Source organism: Lathamus discolor, chromosome 7, assembly GCF_037157495.1.
Source record: "Lathamus discolor isolate bLatDis1 chromosome 7, bLatDis1.hap1, whole genome shotgun sequence".
Classification (NCBI taxonomy): Eukaryota; Metazoa; Chordata; class Aves; order Psittaciformes; family Psittacidae; genus Lathamus; species Lathamus discolor.
The window spans coordinates 9,160,348-9,183,928 of record NC_088890.1 but is presented as its reverse complement, the minus strand read 5'-3'; the positions used below and the strand labels follow the sequence as shown (position 1 = coordinate 9,183,928).

General features: G+C 37.8%; 1 protein-coding gene across 2 annotated transcripts; it reads left to right on the top strand.

Annotated features, from left to right (window-relative positions):
- DENND6A (DENN domain containing 6A) lies at nt 1-22,193 on the top strand. Of its 2 annotated transcripts, XM_065687573.1 has the most exons (20): nt 12-266; nt 2,638-2,676; nt 2,771-2,813; nt 6,397-6,509; nt 7,472-7,552; nt 7,874-7,979; nt 9,083-9,162; nt 10,658-10,720; nt 11,368-11,423; nt 11,759-11,881; nt 12,049-12,144; nt 13,756-13,850; nt 14,596-14,661; nt 14,756-14,820; nt 15,422-15,511; nt 17,392-17,445; nt 17,533-17,642; nt 18,189-18,291; nt 19,765-19,839; nt 20,336-22,193. In XM_065687573.1, the coding sequence occupies exons 1-20, from the start codon at nt 84-86 to the stop codon at nt 20,465-20,467; spliced, it is 1,773 nt and encodes a 590-aa protein (XP_065543645.1). In that variant the 5' UTR covers nt 12-83; the 3' UTR covers nt 20,468-22,193. The 2 variants fall into 2 exon arrangements, with proteins under 2 accessions (XP_065543646.1, XP_065543645.1); XM_065687574.1 differs by lacking the exons at nt 19,765-19,839; nt 20,336-22,193 and having other exon boundaries at nt 1-266; nt 17,533-17,611; nt 18,189-18,281.
- The last annotated feature ends 1,388 nt before the right edge of the window (nt 22,194-23,581 follow it).

The window sequence follows — 23,581 nt, the reverse complement described above, 5'->3', positions numbered from 1 at the left end:
GGCGCGGAGGGGGCGGTGCGCCGGGAGTCACGTGGCGGCCGCGGCGGGGCCGGGCCTGCAGCCGGCGCGGCGCCGGTAGCGCCATGTCGCTGGTGGAGCGCAGCCCGGGCCGAGCCGCCGAGGACGGGGAGGATGCGGCAGGGGCGCTGGCGGAGCCCGACGGTTCGGACCGGTGCCTGTCGCTGCTGCCCTGGGACCGCTTCTCGGCCTGGCTGCACTGCGTGTGCGTGGTGGGCTTCGACCTGGAGCTGGGCCAGGCCGTGGAGGTACGTGAAGCGGCCGGACCCCGCCGGAATCGGGCGCTTCCCCTGGGCGGGTGGTGCCGAGCAGCTGGGGAAGCTCGGCGGTGTTCTGATGGAAACGGGGTTGTGCAAAACCCCGAGCGGCGGCCACGGAGGGCGGGGGGGTCCGGCCCGGCGGCGAACCGGGGACGGCCGCACGAAGCCCCCGGCGGCGTGAGACAGCCGGGGGCTGGAGGTGCCGGCTGGGGTGCTAGGGTGTCACCTCTTTGTATACGGCTAGCGGTGATTTCCTTGGCATCTGATGTTAGAGAGTTTAAGGTAGTGTAATAGTAACAGTGCAAACACAAGTAGTCTTCGTAATTAACAGTCTTCTCCGGATCGCTGCGGTCTTCAAATAAATTCTCTAATCTCAGAAGCATTTTCCTTGCACCGTTAATGAATGCCAGGCTGTGACACTGCCACAGGCTGCAGGTGCTGAACTCCTGCTGCTCTTTGCCATTTTGTGCAACAGGCAAACATCTGTGACATTGCTTACGGAAACACACTGGGGAACTGATTAGGCTGCAAAACAAACTGGAAAGGAGCATTTTCAGTGGGACCAATTTCACATCCTGTTTCGCCCTATTCCCTAAATGGCTGTGCGGCAAACAATTGGTGGGCAGGCAAAAATGTCCTTTTCTTCCTTTCTTTTTTGTTGTTGTTAAAGTGGTGTAGCATAACTGTATGGCAGACTGGCCTAAAATTCAGCCAAGCTAGCTATTGCAATATTTAAAATACATAACTGATGTGTATTGTTGCCTGCAAGAAATGCAGATAAAACCCAAGCCTACTGTGCCAGTTATTCACATTATATTCACTTGATGCTATAAGGTGTTGTTAGGAACAAAGACAGACATTTCTTTATAACTGGTGACTTAAATGAGTTACAGGTTCTGTGGGTGAGGGAGGCACAGAGTAGCCTCTGTCCTGTCTGCAGACAACTCTTGTTAAGAAGAGTTAAATGGATACACAAAATGAAACTTCAAATGTCTGTATTATTCAGGGCTGATTTTCATTTATGTTACTGCAGGAAAAGTGGCTTTTAGTTTCACTTTAAATTCTGTGAAGATCCACCAGCTAGTGAGGAAAAGGAGTATGAATTCAAGTCTGGCCTGTACTTGAGTCATCTGACAAGGTGCAGGTCATCATTGCTCACCTGCTGGAAGAGTTACATTTGAGTGTACTGCTTGGTGTACAATAGCATGGGAGTATGTTAAGAGATTAAAAAAGGTGATGATGGGTTTACTAAATGCAGTACACAGGTGTTCCACTTGTATGCCTACTTTCAGCTTTAGTTATGATAAGAGTATGTTGTATGGCTGGACATCATTGGAGCAAAGAAAATAAATGAATTGGAGACTTAATGGCCAGGGGACAGAAAGCCTGCTCAGTGAGGCCAGCCGGTGGAGGTATCTGTTGTTTTCTGTAGGGTAAGACAGCATTATGTTATCAGGGGATACATGTGCTTACGTTTGTCAAACAAGATTAATTAGGTAACTGAATGTTAGCAGTGTGGCAATATGAGGACTCGAGAGGAAGTCAGTGTTCTTGCACTGAACTTCTGTTCTTTGAGAAGCTCCCATCTATGGAAGCACCAAAACCTTTTTTGAAATACAATATTTGAATTTATGTTGAATTTCCTTTGCTTACAAGTTAGCCACCCAGTTCAGTAGTTCTGGGGGACTTGGGAAGGAACTTTTTTAACTTACTTGCATAATCACTGGTTATGTACATCCAGATTTTTTTCAAATGGCGGTTACTTCCGTGTCTTACATTGTGTTGCACTGGTTTTGATTTCTGTGTTGTAACAATATATTGAGTTTACTTTTTTCTTTCTGTGGGTACAAAAGCTATGGCTTTTTGAGTGGATATCGTCAGCTTTCACAGTTTCCAGCTCTTATTTAGGGATTGAGTTCACGCTCCAAGAGTTAGTGCTAATATAGAGAGTGTTTAGTGGTTGAATTTTGATTACTCCCACCTAACTATCCATTGAAACAGATGTCAGACAAAAATGTGGTGTTGGCTTTCTGTGAAATTATCTGCTGCATTTTGTATATATGAGTTTAATCTAAGGATGTCATCTTGCTCTCCTTTGAGACCTGTTGCACCAAAAATCTCAGTACTCTGGATTCTTTAATGTATCTGTATGGTCTCCAACTGGCATCCAAAGTACCTTGGAAAGATAGGTGATCAAGTTAGCTTGAGACAAGAACAGAGACAGTATTAACAGCTTACCACTGAAAATAGCTCAGGGCTAGCCAGGTATTGGAGTATTGTATCATAAAAATATTTAATAGACGCTGAATACTTGTACCCAGTTTATTTACAAATATAATATTACTTTTTTTTCCTGTAGGTAATATATCCTCCACATTCAAAACTCACAGACAAAGAGGTAAGTCATGGTTCCTGTATAAATACATATAATTTGTTTTTAGTTTAATGATTTCAGGAAATATAACAACTCTTTTCTTTTCCCCACCCTTTAGAAAACCAATATTTGCTATTTGTCTTTTCCAGATTCTAATTCAGGTAAGTGCTTCCTTCACTCTTTGGTCATCTGTTGTTGGACTGAGCTATGTTTAAAAAAGGTAGAATTTAACAGCATATACTCATGGTTTTAGATTAAATACTTATATGAATATCTTAATGCTACAGTACAGAAAAGTTGCAAACAAGGCTAGATGTAAAACTGTACCTGTATTGCAGTAAGGTCTGAGAATTTGTTTTTTCTTCTGTGTAAGTGAAATATCAGGAATGTGAATGTGTAAGACCATCCAGATGACACGCATGCAGACAGACATTTCAGAATGCTTTGCAAGTAAAGAATGAACACCTTGAATTTGTTTTAAACAAAGTAATGATATTGCCATTGCAGAGAGGAGTGTAGGCACAGAATTGGAAGGGTTTAATAAACCAAATGGAAGGGACATGGACCCCCCTGCTCATAAGAGAGTAATATGTTTTCTAAATTCATAACACTGAAACTGACTTTTACATTCAAAGACATTTAGAAAAGGCAGTTGTGAAGGGAGAACCTAGGTTGTATCTTCTCCATTCTTCATCCTTCTGTTGCTGTGTGTGGTCCTGCTTGTTAAATTCTTCTTTAATCTGAACGACTACTGTTCTGCTGCCAAAGAGAAATTGGAGGCCTGTGGCTGATGGCTTGGACCACCTGCAAAAAGATACAGCAGAAGTACAGACACTTCCTTTTGCATTTATTTCTTTACAAAAGTCAAAACGTGTAGTAACAGACTTGTCCCTGTAGCTGCTCTTAGTCTGTGCTTTGGGTTGTTCTGCAGCATAACTCTGATACAGGGCGATGCAGATGTGTGCTTTCAGCGTGCCTGTGAGCGCTTCCTCACAGAATATCTTGGCTACTTTTTTTCCTTTGTCTCAATGTCATTAGAATCAAGATATTTTCTCTGTTCTTTATATCTGGTATGCAGAGGAAGAGCTTCTTTCTGTTACTGAAAGAGAAGACGAGTTACCTGTGTCTTCTATTACTCTTGTTGTTAACGGTGTTAAATCTGTCCAACCTTCTGAAGGTGTATTGAAGGTACAAAATAATGCATTAGGAACAAAGGTTGATCTTCAAAATTTTTGGCAGGGTTGTTTGTGGTGTGGGATTTTTTTGTTTGTTTGTTTTGTTTGCTTTTTGGGTATTTTGGGTTTGGTTTTTTTGATTCTCTCAGTAAGAGTGGTAGTGAAGTTATTTTAGGTGGAATAGATGTACATAAAGAGTGTTTACTTTCAGCAGGGAAAAATATCCCACCTTTTTCTTTTCATAGTGTCCCTACTAAGAACCTGCAGGTTCTTGATCACTCGTGGCAGGCTGAAGTTTGAAATGGTGTAAAGGGATTACCTCTGTGTTCTGGAAATTAGCTGGGAGTGTGTGCTCTTACAATTTATTTCTTCATTTTAGGCTGTAACACTGAAAGGAAAGCTTTGTATAACACAGCAGTGAAGGAAGTTACGGCTTGCAGCTAGGTTTGAGGTCCATCTCTCCTGGCTGTTCATGGCTCAAAAGATTAGTTCAACCTTTTTAATGTTTTCTTTTACAACTACAAATCAGTATCATTCTGTCATTCTGGGATTTGCAGTGGCTGTGAATCTAGCGGGGAATATGGATTTAGTCCATGGTGACACTAGATTGTGACACCTCTTGTGGTTTTTAAGCTAAGTTTTCTGTTACGATTATCATTAAAATAATGATTTTTGCCTTTTCTGTATAGTTAGTTGAAAGAACATTTACCGGTCATCTTAAATTTTACATACGGGAAGAGCTTGGTAAATAAGAAGCCATCATATGCTGAATGATACTTCAATATATTAATGATTAAGAGTAATTTACTTTCAGGTTTTCTGTGTGCAGCTTTCTATCATAACTTTTTTTCTTTTTGCTTTGGATGGAGGGAACCAGCCAGGAAAACTTGCAGCAAATATTCAGTGCTGTGTTACTGGCAAGTGCTGTGTTTTTTCTTGTTACAGTTGGATCCATATTGATAAGTTCTTGCTTTAGTTCCCTGTTTGAACTGGATGGTTATCTCACCATACATGTTTTTCTACTTTCTGTTTTGTCTTGTTTCATTGTGGGTTTCCTCCGGCTGCACTTCAAGGGCTTCTAAGACTTAGATCGGAATGTGCTGAACGTGCAAGTATTCATCACACTGACAGCCAGCAAATGTGACTGTGGGTTTGGGCTGTCTGTGGCTGCTGCAGCAGTATGTATGTAACTGAAAGAGGAGATGAAATTGAGCTTTGAAATATGTAGAATGTTACTTAGAGAATGGAGCTCTGCTTTACTGCTCAGTCAGTTAGCACTGGCTGATGTAAGACACGACAGCTGTTGAGGGTTGAGATGCTCAGTAGTGACTTCATTTTCTTCCTGGAGGTCTCTGCAAATTATGTCCAAAAGCTGTAAGAGCAAAGTGCTAATGGAGCATTTAGATGCAATATGGAGAAGGAAGTGTCCTTTGCCAGCTGGAAGCTTGTTGCTGTAGTCAGTTTGCTTAACAGTAGCTGTAAATCTAAGAATGGATTGGGTTGTATAGTCACAAGCATGTTCATTGTTACAGTGAAGGCACTCTGCTTGCCACAGGTTGGCAATGCTCAGGAGAGTGTCTTTGTTGATTGTGTTCTGTTAATAACACTGCATTTCAAAGGGACTTTTTATTACAGCTTTGCTAGAATTAGTAATGTATCTGTGTGTTCTTCAGATTCTAGCAGTCCACCTTATCACTGTTCCCGTGAACAGTACATTCTGTTGAGTTTATATAGTGTCTACTTGAGCTAAGTCTCTTTGAAGTTTCTTCTAACAGCAGACAACATTTGTAATGGTGAGAGAGAGCAGCCGTGAGAGTATGAGTGATACAAGTTCTGATACTGCAGGTCTCATGTTCCACCTGGAGAAAATTTCTTTGATATCTGATACAAACTTAGCCCAAATTAATTTCAGACTGCAAATAGTCAATACAGTTACATTTTTTTCTTTCAGATATTGATTTTTATATAAATGAAGGAAAACTCCACTCTTCAGGAGTATTACTGAGAAGTAGTACTCAGTTTCACTCAGTTCTCTGCAGTTAAGTTTTGCAGCTTTCAAAAATAGTGAGTCTTATACCCGCACATTATAATCAGCGTAATAAACTCTTATGATGTGACTATGTATGAACTGTTTGGTGTCAGAAAAAGGCTGAGTGCAGTCATTAAACAGAGAAATACCGTGATTAATGTGATCAGGACTACACAGGCAGATCAGTAAAATGTGTAATAACACGGCAGGGAGTTGGAACTGAATGAGCTTTAAGGTCCCTTCCAACCCAGACCAGTCTGTGATTTTGTGACAGCCATTGGCAGAGGTGGTTAAGGACATGACAGTCTTAAACTCACTGTGAGGCAGGCTGACCCTTTTTTTTTTCTTGTTGAGGGCAGGATATTTATTATTGCCAAAGATGCCAAATTGTTCACTTACAAGAATCTAAACAGAGAAATGGTCACAGCAGTACAAGATAAATGAACCAAAACTACTGTACCTCTTTGGCAGTACACAAGTCCTGATGTTAAGGCTCAGACTCAGAATACTGTCTACTTCTTTATCTCTTCCCCTATGTAGGTTGTCTTGGGGACACACAGTTTTGTTTTAGATTTCGACGGTCTCCTGGAAGGAAAGTCTCATTCTGCTGTTTTCTGGACCAGCTGGATAGAGATCTACCAGTTTACTTAAAGGTTGGATATAAGGAAAGAAGAAGCTTAATTCCTTCTGGATAATGTTAATTTACGCGTCTTCACACATTAATTAATGCTTGTAAAACAGAATCTCTGAACTCGATGTCCTGAAAGACAAAGCTCAGTAAATGGTTTTTGTACCAGGTTATTGTCATAATCATTAACTAACAATTAGTTAACTATTCTGTAAGTTTAATTACTATGGGGTTTGGATGGCAAGGAATTAAATTGAAGACCAGACCAATTTGGTTACTGACTAGAAAACTGAAATGTGAAGAGCTTTATAACTTCAGGAAGAAAAAAAAAAACAAGCAAAAAGCCAAGGAATTTGAGATGTCTTTCTCTTTTTCCACCCTTCATTTTTTGAAGATGGAGCAGTTACTTAGAAGAGGTAATGGCCTAAAAGTTGTTCTCGTCATGTCCATATGGAATATAGAGGCCTTTAACTATGCTAGTGGGAGCCTGATTCTGTTTGTGGCAAATATTTGAATTCCTTTTTGTAGGAGGGATGAAGCTGATGTTTTATATTTGAAATATGAGAGCATTCTTCTTGAGTATTGCAAGAGTCTTTATAAAAAACTGATACATTAAAAGACTAGTTTTTGCTTTTTCAAATCAGGGCTTTAAGGTTTTTAACTGGTAAAATCGCTTTAGTGATACTTTGCAAAATTACGAATTGATTTATTCCTCAGGAAATTATTTCTATTTTTGCTTTCATGTTCTGTCAGGAGACTGTAGATACAAAAATAGTAAGGCCAGAAAGCTCAGCTGTTTGCATACGCTGGTGTTTTCTCTTTGAAGTACTTATTAAAATGCCAATAAACAGAGTGATCTTTCTAGTTTATTGTATGCAACCAGCTTTGGAGCTTGCAGGGAAATAAGCTTTTAAAAAGCATATAGAATGCTACATAATGAAGGACCGCATCAGGTTGTTGTATTGAATTTTTTCCCTTCTTTTGCAGAAAGATCCAGCTTATTACTATGGCTATGTATATTTCAGACAAGTTCGAGACAAATCATTAAAAAGAGGCTATTTCCAGAAGGTAATTTAAATTCTTTTAGGAAATATTAATTCAGAAATTATATTTTTCAGTGACCTCAGAGGAGCAGGAAGAACATCTTGCTCTCTTAACTGAATTCATTGTTGGTTTTTGGTAAATTGGCCTAATGTTATATCAGGTATGCTACGTTCCAGCTTCACTGTCAGAACAAAGTTTGTTTGTTTGTAATTGCTTGTAGTCATGTGCATGATTGGCTTGCATGTCTGAGAAGAATCACACTTGATGTTCTCTGAGGATAAGCAGTAGAACTGCACCAGAACTGAGTGGAAACAGTTATATTTGTGTTTTGTTGCTCTATTGCAGTCGCTGGTCCTGATCAGCAAGCTGCCTTACGTCCATCTCTTCCGCACCATGCTTAAGCAAATAGCTCCAGAGTATTTTGAAAAAAGTGAAGCTTTCCTGGAAGCAGGTACTGGTACTATTATGTTGTTCTGGAAGAGCTCTTAGAATATCACATACTTCATTTGGAGAGATAACAAAACATTGTCACATTCTAGCTTGTGTTTCTGTCTTCTTGCAGGGTAGAAGGTTGAAACTTCAGCAACCTGGCTTGATTTCTAGATCATTGAACAGAGCTAATCTAACTTTGAATGCTCCATGGGAGAGTTGAAGCTCCTCCTAGAAAGAACACTTAGGGTTTTGTGCTTTGTTTCAGGACCACTGCGCAGCACAAGCAGCTGATGGCAGTCCTTAGTTTGCACTCTTCAAAACTGAGTCCTTTTGGGTGTTCTGACAGCCTTTAAGCAACTGTACAAATGTTGTCTTGCATGGGGTTTTTTTGGTAACAGCGCTGGTAACAGGTTCCTCAGCCTTACTGTAGAACTTGAAGAGCCAGAGAGGGCCAGATGGGACAGTGATTTACTCTTTGCCTAGAAGTGTCTAGTCCTTGTACTGTGTCTGCCCTACACAATATTCATGTCTTTGTGCTTTCACCAAGTAGCAGTTCATGGAAGCCCTTCTTGATGAAGGAATTGTATTTTTTTAATGACCTGTAGATAAACAGGGTTTCGACAGATCGTATTATGAACAAAACTCTGCAGAAACTGCTAAAATTAGTAATGATATTCATAATTATTTACAGCAAAATGCTGAAAAAATTTCTAGCCAAGCTAGAAAGGCAGCTTTTTTTCGTTAACTGCTTGTGTGTATGTGTTTTACACTGGCTAATGTATGTAAATATGTTTTCCCAGTTTCTGAATATGTACTTTCATGGTTTCTCATAAAACATTTCTTCAACTAATTGCAATTCCAGCTGTTGCAAAAAACTGGAAGACAAGAGGATACTCTTTTCTTGAAGTGAAAAACTTTATAATCCTAGCTGAATAATACACTTAAGAATGTCAAAAAAGGCTGTAAAAGTTCTTTAGAGTTCAGAACTTACCAAGTGATGAGAAGATCTGTTGTGGGCTATCGGCACTAATTGAAGATTGCCATGTACACAGAGGTGACTACAGTATTATGAGTTATAGCATATGTAAGTTTGTTTTAAATTATACTTTATTTTCTTTTAAGTTTGTAGTGATGTTGATCGTTGGCCACCACCGATTCCAGGGAAAATACTGCATTTGCCTGTTATGGGTATTATAATGAAGGTAAATACTCCTGCACTTATTTTTGTCCGCGGGTGTTTTCCCCTCCATTTACTGTGTAGGTACTCATTGTATTCTGCCTTGTTTTCAGTGTCTCCTACTTTTAGGAGTAGGTGTGTACTCAGAGGGAAGGTCTGGGAAATCTTGATCAGGTTTCTCAGTTTGGTGAAGGAGAGGAGGATCTTTTGTGGTGCATAAGTTAACATGTAATTTTTGTAGATCTTAACAAGCAGTGCTTCAATACAGCTACTAATTGCAGTGTCTATGTTATCCTTTGGGGTTTCTAGGAGTCCTTAATGCTAATTATATTTGCCAAATCAAACATTAAGTTACACTTCAAAATAGCGAGAATTAAGTTCCAGTCAAACAAATTAAATGTATTGATGAAAATCATTCTTGTTCCCAAATTTTGACAGTAAAATTTTTTTTTGGCCCTCACACCAGAAATTAATGTCTTGGCCTGTTGGTAATTTTCAGTGAAAAATAAAATACATCTGAAGAAAGCTATTAAAGGTGTATCTAGTGCATGGGGAGGAACTGTAGAGATTAAATGGTGCTTAGGAACTGGGCCTCTGGGAGCCATAGCATCTTTGTATGAAACACAATTAAATGGATTTGATGGATCCGGAGGTTACAGTCAGAAGCACATTCATAGTAGATACTCTCAAGTTTATGGCTAGATGCATGTACATCACCAGGGAGAGGAAGAAGAAGTTTTTAAAGCTGTTCTGAAAGCCCAGATTTAATAAAGCAGTGCTCTGGATGCTAGGTGATAATGGGGAATGTCAGATATGTCTTGTTAGGGTGTTGCCTGTATTTATCTCAGCTGTAATTTTTATCTATGAGAGTTGAAATTGCATTCCTAAGCTGAGTAAAGCCACAGTTACTGTTGTCAGTGATACTGCCCCTGGTTTTTCACAGTCTGGGTAGTCACTTCTAATTGTTGAGTATAAATTGCATCCATCTGTGCACACCAGTTTCCAGTGTGATTAAATTTGTAGCAATCACACCTTCTAGATGCAGACTGTGAGGTCAGAAAAATGTATATATGTTGTTCAGTCTGTTTGGATTCTGCCTTACGCCCACCAGGATATCTGATTTTTAAGAGAGGAATTTTTCTAAAAGTAACTCTGTACCACCCTAAAACCCCACAACCTTATTTCAGATCGTTCTCTCCAACATTTAAACATACTTTTATTGAAATTAGTTGTGACTAACGTTATCAATAGTTTTGTTTTTTTTTTTTGACTGAGGTGCAATTTTAATGTTCTGATATTCACCTGACAATGTAGTACTACGAAGTGTTGCATATTGATTTCTGTAGTGATGATTTGAAGTCTTCAGCTATGTATTCACTATTATGTGGTTGTTCTATAGAGACGATCAACCATTGTACTGTAGTATAGCCCCTTTAAATGTTACATTTTGTCCGTAAGTCAGCATTTTAAGTCTCTGTTGAATTTGATGCAAGGAAAATATCTTTCTTTTTCTTTCCTAGTTGAGAATTCCAACATATCGTGACAAGCCTGGAACAACGCCAATAGTACAGAATATGCACCAGGTAGAGATGAGATACTTGTATATAATGCCAAGACAGACCCAAATACCTGCCTTCATTCTTTTACGTTGAACTTGTTCATAAAAGGTTGATAGCAGATTGTCTTAGATAATAATGAAATCCACAGTCTTTGAAACTTTGAGTGGAGGAGTCTATGGATTCTTTGTAGAAAGGGAATTCTATCCCAGTTACCCTAAGTACTTTAGAAGAGGGATGTCCAGCTCCCGGAAGAGATAGTTGGCTGACAGAATTACTGAACTTGAACATCCTTTTAATGGGTGGAACTACACTGAACTGGTTTGGGGGGGTTTTGAGAATGGAAATCGGATTAAAAATCTTCAGTCATAGAAGGTGGATGTAAACCAAATCTCTCCTGTGCTTTCCCGTGCTGTGCGATTGTTGTTTAAAAAAGGTTTGTTTTTTTCTATCTTTTCTGAACTGATAGTTGCATGCCCATGGATGGTGTATGTGCTGGGAGTAATCTTTCTTTTAGCACACAAAAAGAGTTACTTGTGGAAATAACGCGGTATATACTGCTGTAGTAAATAATTAGTACTAAATAATGTCTGTAAGCATTTAAGGGAAACCATTTCATTTAATACCTAGGAATTCTGATGACAAAAAAAAACAAGCATTGCGATGTCTTTTAGGCAGATGCTCAGATCTCCATGGCTTTACCAACTGTTCATGAAGTAGATCTTTTCAGGTGAGAGTTTGGAGTGACTTATTTCCAGTTCTGAATTCCCACAAGCCAAAAATGTGTTACGGTTTTGTAATGTATATCTTGTAGCTTGTAAGCCAACATCAGTATTGTTTAATACTCTTTCTCTGTAAAGCTGGCTAGAAACCAGCAGGCAATATGTGGGCTGAAATAACAGTAAATGGGAAAATTCATTAAATGTTCCATTTTACAAGAGTATTTTGTATTTTTCAAATGAGTGTTAAATACTGCTGCAAACTTCCTTTTTATCCAGCTCTAAATCAAATATGTGTATCTGCTGGTTATGTTAAGTGTATTAAAGTACCTCAATCTGTTTTTAGGTGTTTCTGTCCAGTGTTCTTTCACATCCAGATGCTTTGGGAACTAGTACTACTAGGAGAGCCACTTGTTGTGATGGCGCCATCACCATCAGAGTCTTCTGAAACTGTGTTGGCACTTGTTAGGTAAATGTAGTGGAGCTTCCTAACTAATGACTGAGCCATTGCACATTGCAGCTGAGTGCAACAATTGATCTGAATATAACAAAGCATTACAGATTTTAGATTTGCTTGTGTCTACCATGAAATTTTGCACTATACACATACAAGTTTATCCTCTTTCTACCTTGCAGTTGTATTTCACCATTAAAGTACTGCTGTGATTTCAGGCCGTATTTCACCATACATGACAGTGAATTCAAAGAATATACAACTCGCACACAAGCCCCGTAAGTAAATCAAGCTGTGTTGTGAAGGTGTTGCTGAAAGCTGCTCGTAACTTTGTTTCAAGATACTGCTTAACTATTTTGAATTCCTGTCATTAGAGAATTACACTCCTTATAAATAAGGTTTATCTTTATATAGTGTAATAAATAGCTGGTTCTTCAGTTTTTTACTCCAGTTAGATAGCATAAAGAAGTTCTGAAACCATGTCATACTTAAACTACATTTGAGTTTCATAGAATATTTGTGTACAGAGTAAGTTTTGCCTTTCCATAAGGGTTTGCCTGTGCTACACCAGGTCCTTTGTAGCTCCTTGGGAAATTGTTCCATAATTGTTTTTAGTTTTAAGCAGTTACTAAACAAAGTGACTTCTACAATTGAACATCCATACAGGTGTTCTGTAAAGTTAATCCAGTCAGCGTTGTAGTTTTGACTATAATTGGAAAAGCAAGTATCTCTTCACTAAATTTATTAGGAAAATGTTGTAAATAATTCAGAAATTCAGATTATTTTGAAGAGTATACGTCTACAAAAACAGGTCTGTTGAGACTGCTTTAAGGGACACACTTCCACCCCACCCCCTTCTTGTGTTTTTAATCGTAGCCTTTATTTTGAGACCACAAACCTCCAATAGTTCTTATTCTATGTTATTTAAATGCAACTTGAGTTGGGAATGGAGTGCATGTGTTAGATTCACTGATCGCTTTATACGTTTTTTCTTATGTCTGAACAGGCACTGGTGGTGGTTGTGTTTTTTGTTTGTTTCATGGTTTGGGGTGGGTTTTGTGTTTTTCCTCGCAACAAAAATATTGCCAGAGATACAGCAGTGGAAAAAACATACAAACACAGGCACTATGTTTCTGATTGTATTCCATGGGAATGGTTATGCAGTATGTAATTTAGTTTCTAAAAATAATTGCAGAAAGGATTTGGTTAAACTTTAGTAACCCATGTTTAAAAATTGCGTCTGTTTCTCTAGCAAAACTGCAAGGTTGTTCAGTATGTACATCAGGATTTGAAACAAAGCTGGAGTTGCTCTGGCTTCCTTACAGAAAACAGCAAAAAATGGATAGATTGCAAATAGGCTTTTAAAGCAGTGGCTCTGAGAAGGGGGATGATGCAGAATCTGTGTATTTTATTACCTTTAGTTAGAGGTGAGCAGTTTCAGGGAGCTCTACTGAGAAGTCTCATACACACAGCAGTCATGTTGACGTGTGCATAAAAGTACTGAGAGTTTGTGGTAATCTGACCTTGAAAGCTAGCAATTTGTCTTTCATATACGGGTCAGATTCCTGCTCATTTAAAAAAGAAAAAAAGTCAGACAATAAATCAGATAATACCTTGTTGTCGTCATTGCAAAGGGGCAGAATTTAGCCAAGAGTCTAAGCAGATGTCACCACTTCTATTCTCCACTACTGTCTGGACTTCATGATACATTGATCTTGCTATTTTCTTGAAGTCAAAAACTGGCAAACGTACTGTGCTTTTACATGCAACTTAAAATGTAACTCCCATACAAAAGGAAAATAATTTCAAGAATGAAAGTTGACCTTTTGTTATTCATTCAGACAGAAGCTCCTGCTGTCATATTTTAAATATTGTCATTATTTTTCTAGACCATCTGTCATTCTAGGGGTGACAAATCCTTTTTTTGCTAAAACACTTCAGCACTGGCCTCACATTATCCGAATTGGAGATCTTAAACTTCCAGGTACAGTATCTTCTGCAGTTCTGTTTGACAATAACTGTGTGCTTTTTTATTTACAAACGTATGTAGTTCAATTAATTTAGTTTAATACTAATGGAATCCTTATGGATGTAATTCTGTCAAGTGAAATTAGGCTCTTCAGTACTGTATGTCTTGTATTGCCAAATCTAATATATTAAATGCAAAAGGTGATAATACTCGTTAGTAATAATGTTTTACTTTTCACACAATCCTGGTTTTGAATTTCTACCAATAAGGTATTAAAATGAGATATATAATTTATTACTGACACTGATTAATTTCAGGATGAATGGAATGTAATAAATCAGTCACAGGAAGTGTACAGAAAGACCCATGTGAACGCTAAGTTTGAATGCTACTATAATATAAGAGGTTTTTTGTTGACAGCATTTTGATGATATAATTCTCATCTGGCAGTATTTCATTACTAAATTGTTCCAAGTCGGATGATTTCTTCACATAATTGAGTAGAATTTTAATGTGATCTTTGGATAACATGTCAGTTGCTTGCCTGTAATAACATACTGCAGTACTCTTAATTGCTGTATGAAATTGCTAAATGTAGCTGTTTGTTCTGACGGTGGGAATGCATAAATACACAGTTAGGATAATACACCATCAAATTAATTTTTCTAAAAGAAGTTACATTCCATTTCTGAATACACTAGAAATATTCCAGAAAGAGAGGTGGAGGTTTCAAATAAGGTGGCTTTAAATGTTTTGGCAGGTGAAGTTCCAAAGCAGGTGAAAGTGAAAAAACTGAAGAACCTGAAAACTTTGGACTCCAAACCTGGTAACAAGTTGCTTCAGAGTTAAACTAGCAATGTTTAAACTGTAAAAAGCATACCTCATTTTTCCTTTGGCTATGTGCCTCTTTTTTTCTTTAGGTGTTTATACCTCTTACAAGCCATATTTGAACAAAGATGAAGAAATAGTTAAGCAGCTACAAAAGGTAATACTGCAAGTCTCTTCTGAATGGAAACTGTTCTGTGTACTCGCATATGGTGTCTTCATTTAAGGCTGAGCTCTGTGTAAGTGAAATGAAACTGGGTTCTGATTCCTTTGCCCCAGTTCATAACTGGATAAATGCGCAACCTTGTTCTATAATGCAGGGCTGCTGCCTTGTTAGCAGTGTCCATAACGACATGAACAGTAGAGCTCAAGAAGTTAGCTTAATAATTTGGAGAGTTAAAGTGACTGATCAGTTCATCTCTTGTGGGTTTTCCACCTTCTGCCATCTCCCTCTAGTCTCTTCGGTATAGAAATCTCACACATGAGGTGTGTGGGAATCAGAGCTTCCAAACTTTATATGTAAAAATCTTAATTTCCTTGAATTTCTTTACATGAAAGTAAAACATGAGCAATTGAAGGGATGAATATCTGTGTGAAAAGACTTGTTGCATTGTTTTTCCTTCCTGGCTCAGGGAAGGGGGTGCCCATGCCAAATGAATACAGAAACACTGAAATAAATATTCTTTAAAAAAAAAACCACAACTACTTCCAGATTTTGGGATAACAGATTTATTGTAATACTGATTTCCCTTTTTTTTAAGGGAGTACAACAGAAACGTCCTACAGAAGCACAGAGTGTGATTCTTCGGCGCTATTTTTTGGAATTGACGGAAAGTTTCATTATTCCATTAGTGAGTTCTTAAACTAATGGGTTTATTACAAATGTAATATAGAGTTTTGGCATTACCCTGACTGAATAAGTCCAGGAACTGTCCAGTAACCAGCAGTGTACCCCTGGGGTCTCTTGGCTTTTGTATAATACTACAGACTTACAATTCTTTAATTACCATACTTAGGATAAAAATTATTGAGGCCAGAGCTTAATGTCAAAAATTAAACAAATGAAGCATCTATATACCTAGACAGGAGGTTCAGATCTCAAAAAGGAATGCTTGTTTATGTTGCTAGACAGCATTTTCAGATGTTGGCTTGTGATATATTGTGTAGCATTTATGCAAAGCAACACTCTGTGTGTATTTTAACATGGAGCAAGAGGGAAATTTCTTTAATCCTCCCGCAACACTTGGAACCTCTGTCTACTCTTGAATTTTATTTTTCTAAGTGGAAGAGTGTTGCCCCTGCCCTTGAGAAATGTCAGTAGTGGAAAGGTAGAATTGGAAAGTACTTTGTAGTGAGAAGAGCTCTGTAAGCATATACTCTTGCAGCAAATTACTATTTGCTGTGGTAGCTGAGGGGATACTAGAAGGTAATTTTTCTATTAATAAAGTGAAAGATCAACCAATTCAACTGGTAAATTAGACTGGCTTATTTTTTTCCTTTAAATATTTATTCTGTCTTTTACTGGTGGTGCTTTTCCATGCAATCATTAAAGTTTAGCGAATTCTTCCCTTTTCTAGTTCTGTTTGTGCACTCGCTGATTTATGCTTGAAACTATCTAGCACATCTCAGTTCCTTTCATCTGCTTGTCCAGACGGAGCATTTCATTACTTGTCCTCTAGGCAATCAGTTTACTTCTCTTACTTCTTCACAGACTTACTTATCTTTGCAACTCCATTTTTGTCTGTGTTCTATCTGACTTTCAAAGAAAAATGTCTGTCTCCAAAAGTAAACAATTTGGGTTTTGTTTTGGTTTTCTTACTTTCTTTGTTGATTTTGGTGTTTTCTTGCCATTGGATTACCTGCATTAGACAAATCTGAGCAGTCAAACCTCCTTGGGCAGTTGTTTGATGGCTACAAGGCAACTGTTTCTTCAGATTACTGCAGTATTTGCGGGATTAGAAGTGGAAAAAAAGATTATTATGAAACTCAGCTTTATCTTTGTCTCGTTTCCTGTCTGGTAATGTTAATAGCAAACATGATGTAGCGGGGGCTACAGAATTTGCTTTTTCTTACGTCATCTGAGTTTTCCTCATTATTACTGCTGTTTCAGAGAAAAATGGTTGAATTAAATTTAGCATGGATGGCTATTTCGAACACTTCAGTACCTTCGGGGAAAACCGCATGTACAGAACTCTTCACTAGATCATAAAACCGGAGATTAATGTAGGTTAACTAGGGCATCTGATCCAAACCCACTGCTCAGAACAAGGCCAATTTGCATATATAGCTAAATATCAAACCTTGCCTTCCAAGTGTAGGCATGAACTTTCCTATGAAGGACTTGGAAAAACACTTCCAGACATTCGATATAAAGTAGGATTGTTGTTTGGAATAACCCATGATATGAGGGTACCTGTCAGCAAAAGAGAGAGAGATGATTTACAGATGGCTGGAGTTCAGGATATGTATATTCCATGTACACGTTTGCTTCCTGTCCTTTCCCTCATGTCATTCTTGAGTCTTGCTGACACAATGCTCTGTAGTTGGGAAATACAAATGGTATTAGATAAGCTCCTTCTTATGCTCTTACGTGGTAAATGTGCATGGCCCCACCCTGTACCAGTACTTAGAAGAGAAAATACTGTGGTCACAAGTGATAAGTAAACATACACGTGGATTGTGTATCTTTAGTGCTGGTTATGCAAACGGCCTTTCTTTTTCCTTTCCCTAGGAACGTTATGTGGCAAGTCTAATGCCTTTGCAGAAATGCATATCACCATGGAAGGTAAGGAAATACAATTCAAAGGAGCTGGAAATTGATGATGAGAGAAAACAGTTATGGCTGCTAATGACTACTTTTTTCCTTCCACAGAGCCCACCACAGCTGAGGCAATTTAGCCAAGATGATTTCATGAAGACACTGGAAAAAGCAGGACCACAGCTCACATCAGGTTTAAAAGGGGACTGGATAGGACTTTACAGGTCATTTCTTTCATCAGCATAAAAATCAAATCATATAAATGAAGACAAATCAGTAATATGAATACTCTTTTCCAGAACAAACTTCTGTTATCAGTATTGATTTGAATAAGACTTACTTCTACAATATATGCTTTAATAGGAATTGGTAGTGCTTAGTATACTTTACTTCTTTAAATTTCTCTGTAACCTGTTAATGGCTTTCATAAGGTGCTGCTGGCAGTGCTGGTCTCTGTACACCAGTATTATTTGTGGTTTTATTTCTGGTGCTAGCTTGATTCGTCCTTCCAATCAAACACAAAGATAAAAGTGAGGATATTTCAAACTGAGCCTTGCTTTTCTCCTGAAAAGATTCCTCATCTTTATTGTCTTGATTAAAAGAAGCACCTGCTATACTCCAGATTATTATGTGTTTCTGAAAGAAAACAGAGGGTCCTAATATCTTCTTCAACCTCAAACATAATTACTTTACATTTGATGACATAGAAAACAGTATTACCGAAATTGTAATTAAAATATAAAATGTATTTTGATTCTGTGTTTCACCAGGCATTTTTTGAAATCACCAAACTTTGACGGTTGGTTTAGGAGCCGGCAGAAAGAAATGACACAGAAGTTGGAGGCCCTTCATTTAGAAGCCCTCTGTAATGAGGTTAGAAAAATGTGGGCTTGTATTTATCATATTATAATAAAAACATATTCTCCTTCGGGTCAGTTTTACTCCTGCTGTTTTTATGGGTTGAATATAATATCAATTTTGAGTATGAGCTAGCAAAACATGATTTTGTTAACCAGTTACAATCTAGAACAATAGCAAAAGAGAACAATATGAAATACTGTTCACTTTTTATAACTGTTGTTGTTTGTAAAATGTATCTTCAGTAATTTTTTGTTGTGTATTTTAAATATGAATGCACACAAAAAGGTTTTTCCTCAGATCTGATACTGTTATTTCATTCAGCTTTCTTCCTTGGCATTTCATTTGACAGCATGTTTTTAGGCGTGATATGTTTTGTAGCTTTGAAGGTGGGCACCATAGGAAACTGACAACTAATTAGATAGGGATAGTAAATAAGCCTACAACTGACCCATAGTAGTTGGAAGCTGAGAAGTGAAATCCAGTTATTGACATAAAACAAAATACCACATAAATGATCTTATGTTGTCAGATCCATTCTTCATTTAAGAAGCTGAAGTGTAATACATAATACAGTGTAATATATTATGTATAATTTAAGTTGGAACAACTGTTAAAAAGGAAGGTGCTGTGAGAGGAGGAGAGATTGTGCAGCTAAAGAGAGAACGGGAAGAACAAAAAGAAGCCAACAGCACAGCTCTAAAACAAACAAGAATTGTGCTGGTTATTTTCAAAAAAACCATTGATTTTTATCCCTTGGTTGTGAATTCCCAAACATTACATTGTAGCAACTGAAATAGATTATTTGGGCTGCTCTGTTTGAACAGTTTGCAGGGCAATAGCTAGGTCAATTCTATCACCTAGAATCTATCTGACTCTATGTGATGTAAACCTATTATAAAGAAAAGGAAATGCCACAAACTTACTACTGATTCTGCTCATTAGTCTTTTCTTAGGATCTAAGTGTTCACATCTTTTTGTAAACGAGCAAATGTTTTTAACAGGTAACTGGAAAAGGGGTAGGGGAACAGAACTTCCAGAAGAAAATTCACTTAATGGGTATATTTTACTAGTTATCAACTCTGTGTTCTCCTTTAATGCCCTAGAAACAAGAAGTGCTGCCTGGCAACTTTTTAATAATTGATGGTGCTGGCAGGTCTGATTTGGTAACATTCACTCCACTTTGCATTGTAGGTGCTAGTTCTGAAACTGAGCCTGTTTAGCATGGGGGTTTTTATTCTTGTTTCTTTGATTTGTGACTGTGTGCTGGTCCCTGTTATGCTGAGCCCTGGGCAAACATGCAAATAAAGCAGATACCATAGTTCTCAGTGGAGGCAGCATGTGAGTAAAATGAGTTTAGTAAATGGCATGAGAGTAAGGAAAAAGAGAAGACAGACCCATTCTGAACAGTAGGTGTAAATTAATATGGCTTTTGAAAATGTTATATGTTGCCATAAATATTACAGTGCTTAACTTTTATTCTTTTAGAACTTGGTTTTCTGGAGTCAGAAACATACTGAAGTAGAAACGGTGGATCTTGTCTTAAAGTTAAAGAATAAACTGGTAAGTAACTGAATTAAACATGGGCTCAAATTTGCATGACTTAACTGGATGAAAGTATAGTAGTATTTATAGGTAGTTAATGGAAAATATTTTAAGATACAGGTATTTTAAAGAATCAATCATTCAGGCTTTTAAAACAAGAACAGTTCATTCCAGCCATGCCTGAAAAGTTAGCTGGCCTCCCAGCAGTGTCCAGCTATGTTAGAAGCATCATACTGATCTCATTGTTTTAAAACTAGTTGGAGCTTTGTGATTGATCTGAGTAGGAGCAAGACTAAATCATCAGGAAAGAAGACCAAATTGTCTCGTGATTCCTGAAAGTCCAAATCATTGTTAGCTCATGCTGCTGTGTGGTAGTTGAGGAAACCTGCTATTGTCCAAATTCCTACTTGGTCTAAAAGGAATTAATTTGGCAGGTCTGTTAATATGTCGCTTTGGTGTGTCTTAAGGTAAAATTGCGTTTTTAGTAAAGATCATATTTTATGTACCTTTACAGTTGCAGGCTGACAGAGAACATCTTCCTGTGAAAACTGACACATTGAAAAAGCTGCAGACACACATCAATGACATCATACTGGCACTTCCAGATGACTTACAGGACATCTTGCTCAAAACTGGCACAACATGATTTCTACTGGACTTTTTTGTGCAGAAAACAGAAGGCAAATGTAGTTCCACAGAAGACAGTGGCTTATCAAGTTGGGAACACAGCTCTAAATAGTATATTAACACTACAAGTGGACTGTACTAATCATATAGCCCACTATACTATTTTCACTGTTTTTTCCACTTAACTACCAATGCAACGAAAAAAAATCCTGTGTCTAATAATGTCTGAAATAAGTGCTCTTAAAGAAAAATCTGTGGGCATAATGAAACTATACCACAGTCTAGGACCACAGTGCAGTGCTGGCATTGCAGAATGTTTTCCAATTGGTGCTGCTATACCCAATCCTGTTAACTCAGGGGGAAGCAATATTGATCCTGTACTGTCCTGTTGATGTAGTATCTGATTACTTTTTTTTTTCCTTTTGTCTTCTAGTTTTCATCTAGTGATAAGTCCAACTCATGTATTACGTGTCTTGGTCAAAATACATTATAATTGAGGTATTTTACTGGTAAATCATGGCTTTCCAAACTGTTTCAGGGACAGCTGAAATAATCACATCCCTTCTTAACTTTCTTCCTTCCTCCTTAACTGTCTTTCCAAAGACATATTAATTTAGCATCTTTCAAGAAGCAAAGGCAGCTGACATTTCCTGAAGAGAATTCTCTTCCATTCACAGTCATAGAGTGCTCTTACTCACATGCCTTAAATATAAAGTAATTGTATACTAATTGGTGGTTTTAAACTGCTGACATCCAGGATTTAAAGTGGATCACTAGTGTAAATGTAAGCATGCAGTATTCATCACAGGAAATAAACATAGTGGTGTTCTAGTATGGATTTTAAAATCAGTGATTTCAGTAGAGTTAGCTGATACAAAATCTGTTTCAGTTGGAGATCATAACTGTCAGCTCCAGTTATTTCTTTATTTTTTTTTATTTACATAAGGCATTTGAAGAGGTAATGGGGCTGGAGGGGTGGAGATGATGGCTTCAGCTGAAAAAAACCCTGTGGAAAGGTCAGTCTGTGGCATGAAAAGTTCGTAGCATGGAATTGTCAGTATGTGCATATAGGAGACATGCATAAAGAGTAATTTTGCCTATTAAGCAACAAGAATGTGATGTTCATCTTCTTGAAACAAGTTTCAGTAGTATATGAAAACTCAGCTGCTCCACATGCAGTGTTGTACTTTGACCAGTTTCGAGACAAATAAAGTTAATGCTATGGTGTACACATAGCATATGCTTTATATGACAAGTGGATCACAGTCATACAAAAACCAAACAGCTCGGCTTTTAAGTGCTTGGATAGAATTTTTACAAACTTATGACATAATCCTGCTATAAGAATATGCTTTTGTATGATAAATATTTCATACCATCTTTCTAAAAATGTTACTTAGATATAAATTGTCACAGCGGTATTTTTATGAAAATGATGTATTTTAATACTGTTACGGTTTGTATACAGTTACTCATGACCAAAAGTTTAATGTTTTTACTATTTTACTTAAACTACACCACTTCAGCATTAATTTCTAATTACAGATTTTATTTTGCACACCCTGATAAATAGCATTTCTAATCCACATATCAGTTAAGTGGCCATTCTTATACTAAATTATCTTAAATATTTAGCCTGGAACACTGTGTAGTTTCTTGGAACCATGTAAACTGGTAACCCTGGTAACTATCCCATGACTGCAAATATGTATTTTTGTAAAAGAAAATAAAGGGTTTGATTTTTATTTTTTTTTTCCCTTTGAAAGTTACGTGACGTGGATGATGGGTGTGGGTTGGTTGATTTTTCTCCTCTTCTGGGTAGGCAAAGCTGTTCAGCACCTTGTAAGAGGCTGCTGTTTTGATTGACTTGAAGAAGCTTTACCTCTTTGGTGACTAGAAATACCTGATGTGGTGGGGTAGTGTTGAAGTTTGACCATGCATTATGGTTGTAGTATGATAGAACTGCAGGATCCTCAAGAAAGCAAATGGCAGGGACTGGTTTCCAAGCAGAATTAGCTTCAGTCTACTTCCTGTATACATCTGAGAGGCCCTTGAGAAACATGGTAGTGGGAAGTATACTGCAAGCAAAACCTAATTCAGGCTCTATTAATGGAGTTGGTATTCCTTTAAATCCCTGAAGAACTTGATGCTTAAACAGCATTAGAATCTATATGTATGTACACGCACATGTTTGGACCAAGACAGGATAAAGACCCTAAGTGAGAGAGAATACCTGGATGATTCTAGGGGTCCTAGAAAAGAGGTAGCAGCTGTTCAGTAAAGGAACGCTAAAGGGCCCCAAGTGGGTTGTCAGAAGAAGTTAGGACTGCCTCCCTTAGTATACCAGGACAGTAAACTGTCATAAGCTTTGGGACATAGCAAATTTGTTTTAAACAATGTAAAAAAAAAATGCCAAGAACCAAAACATGAGAGGAAGTTCAGTAAAATATGGAAGAGGTGCAGCCAGTCCTTGAACAGTGTCAACATCCTTGATAGGAATCAACAGTATGTTGTGAATAATAGTTACGTATGACTATACAGAGCAACCACTTGTGTTCTTGTTGAATGCTCCAAAAGCAAATGTTTGTTAGATTGTACTCAAACAACTGAAATAATCAAAGGTATCTATTCATGACCTAGCTATAGTGAGAACATGCCAGCTTGGAGGTCATAGAGAGTAACTTCAAAAAGAATCTTTCACATACTTTGTAGTACACTTTATCTCAGCTAAGTTCAGGAAACTTGAACTTTTGTGGCCGAAAAAAGTGTAAATACTGAGTGCTCTGAATAGAAAACAGGTTAAGTATTGGAAATGTAGAACCGGACCCCTTAAGACTATCAGGAAATTGGTATCAGTGGATCAGGGTCATACTAACATCTTGGGCACTAACTACATTAAGTTAAAACATGACTTACGTGAAAGTTATATTTTATTAAAATGTAACTTTTAATTTGAAACAGATTTTTGGTTCAGAAGAACATAATCTGAAACTTAGGTTAGACTTTCAACATGACAGGTAAGAAAGGAACAGCCAGAGTCTCACTCACAGAAACCTTATGTTAGGAGCTGGTTCATGACTGTCTTGTTATCAAGACCATTAAAGACGTTTTTCTTTAATGGAGGATAAATAGC

Bases quoted from the DNA above. Each gene is read 5' to 3' on its own strand.
- DENND6A (XM_065687573.1), top strand. From the start codon at position 84: ATGTCGCTGGTGGAGCGCAGCCCGGGCCGAGCCGCCGAGGACGGGGAG. The intron at 11,882-12,048 runs GTAAATGTAGTG...TCTACCTTGCAG, and splicing joins ACTGTGTTGGCACTTGTTAG to TTGTATTTCACCATTAAAGT. The intron at 15,512-17,391 runs GTGAGTTCTTAA...TCCTTTCCCTAG, and splicing joins AAAGTTTCATTATTCCATTA to GAACGTTATGTGGCAAGTCT.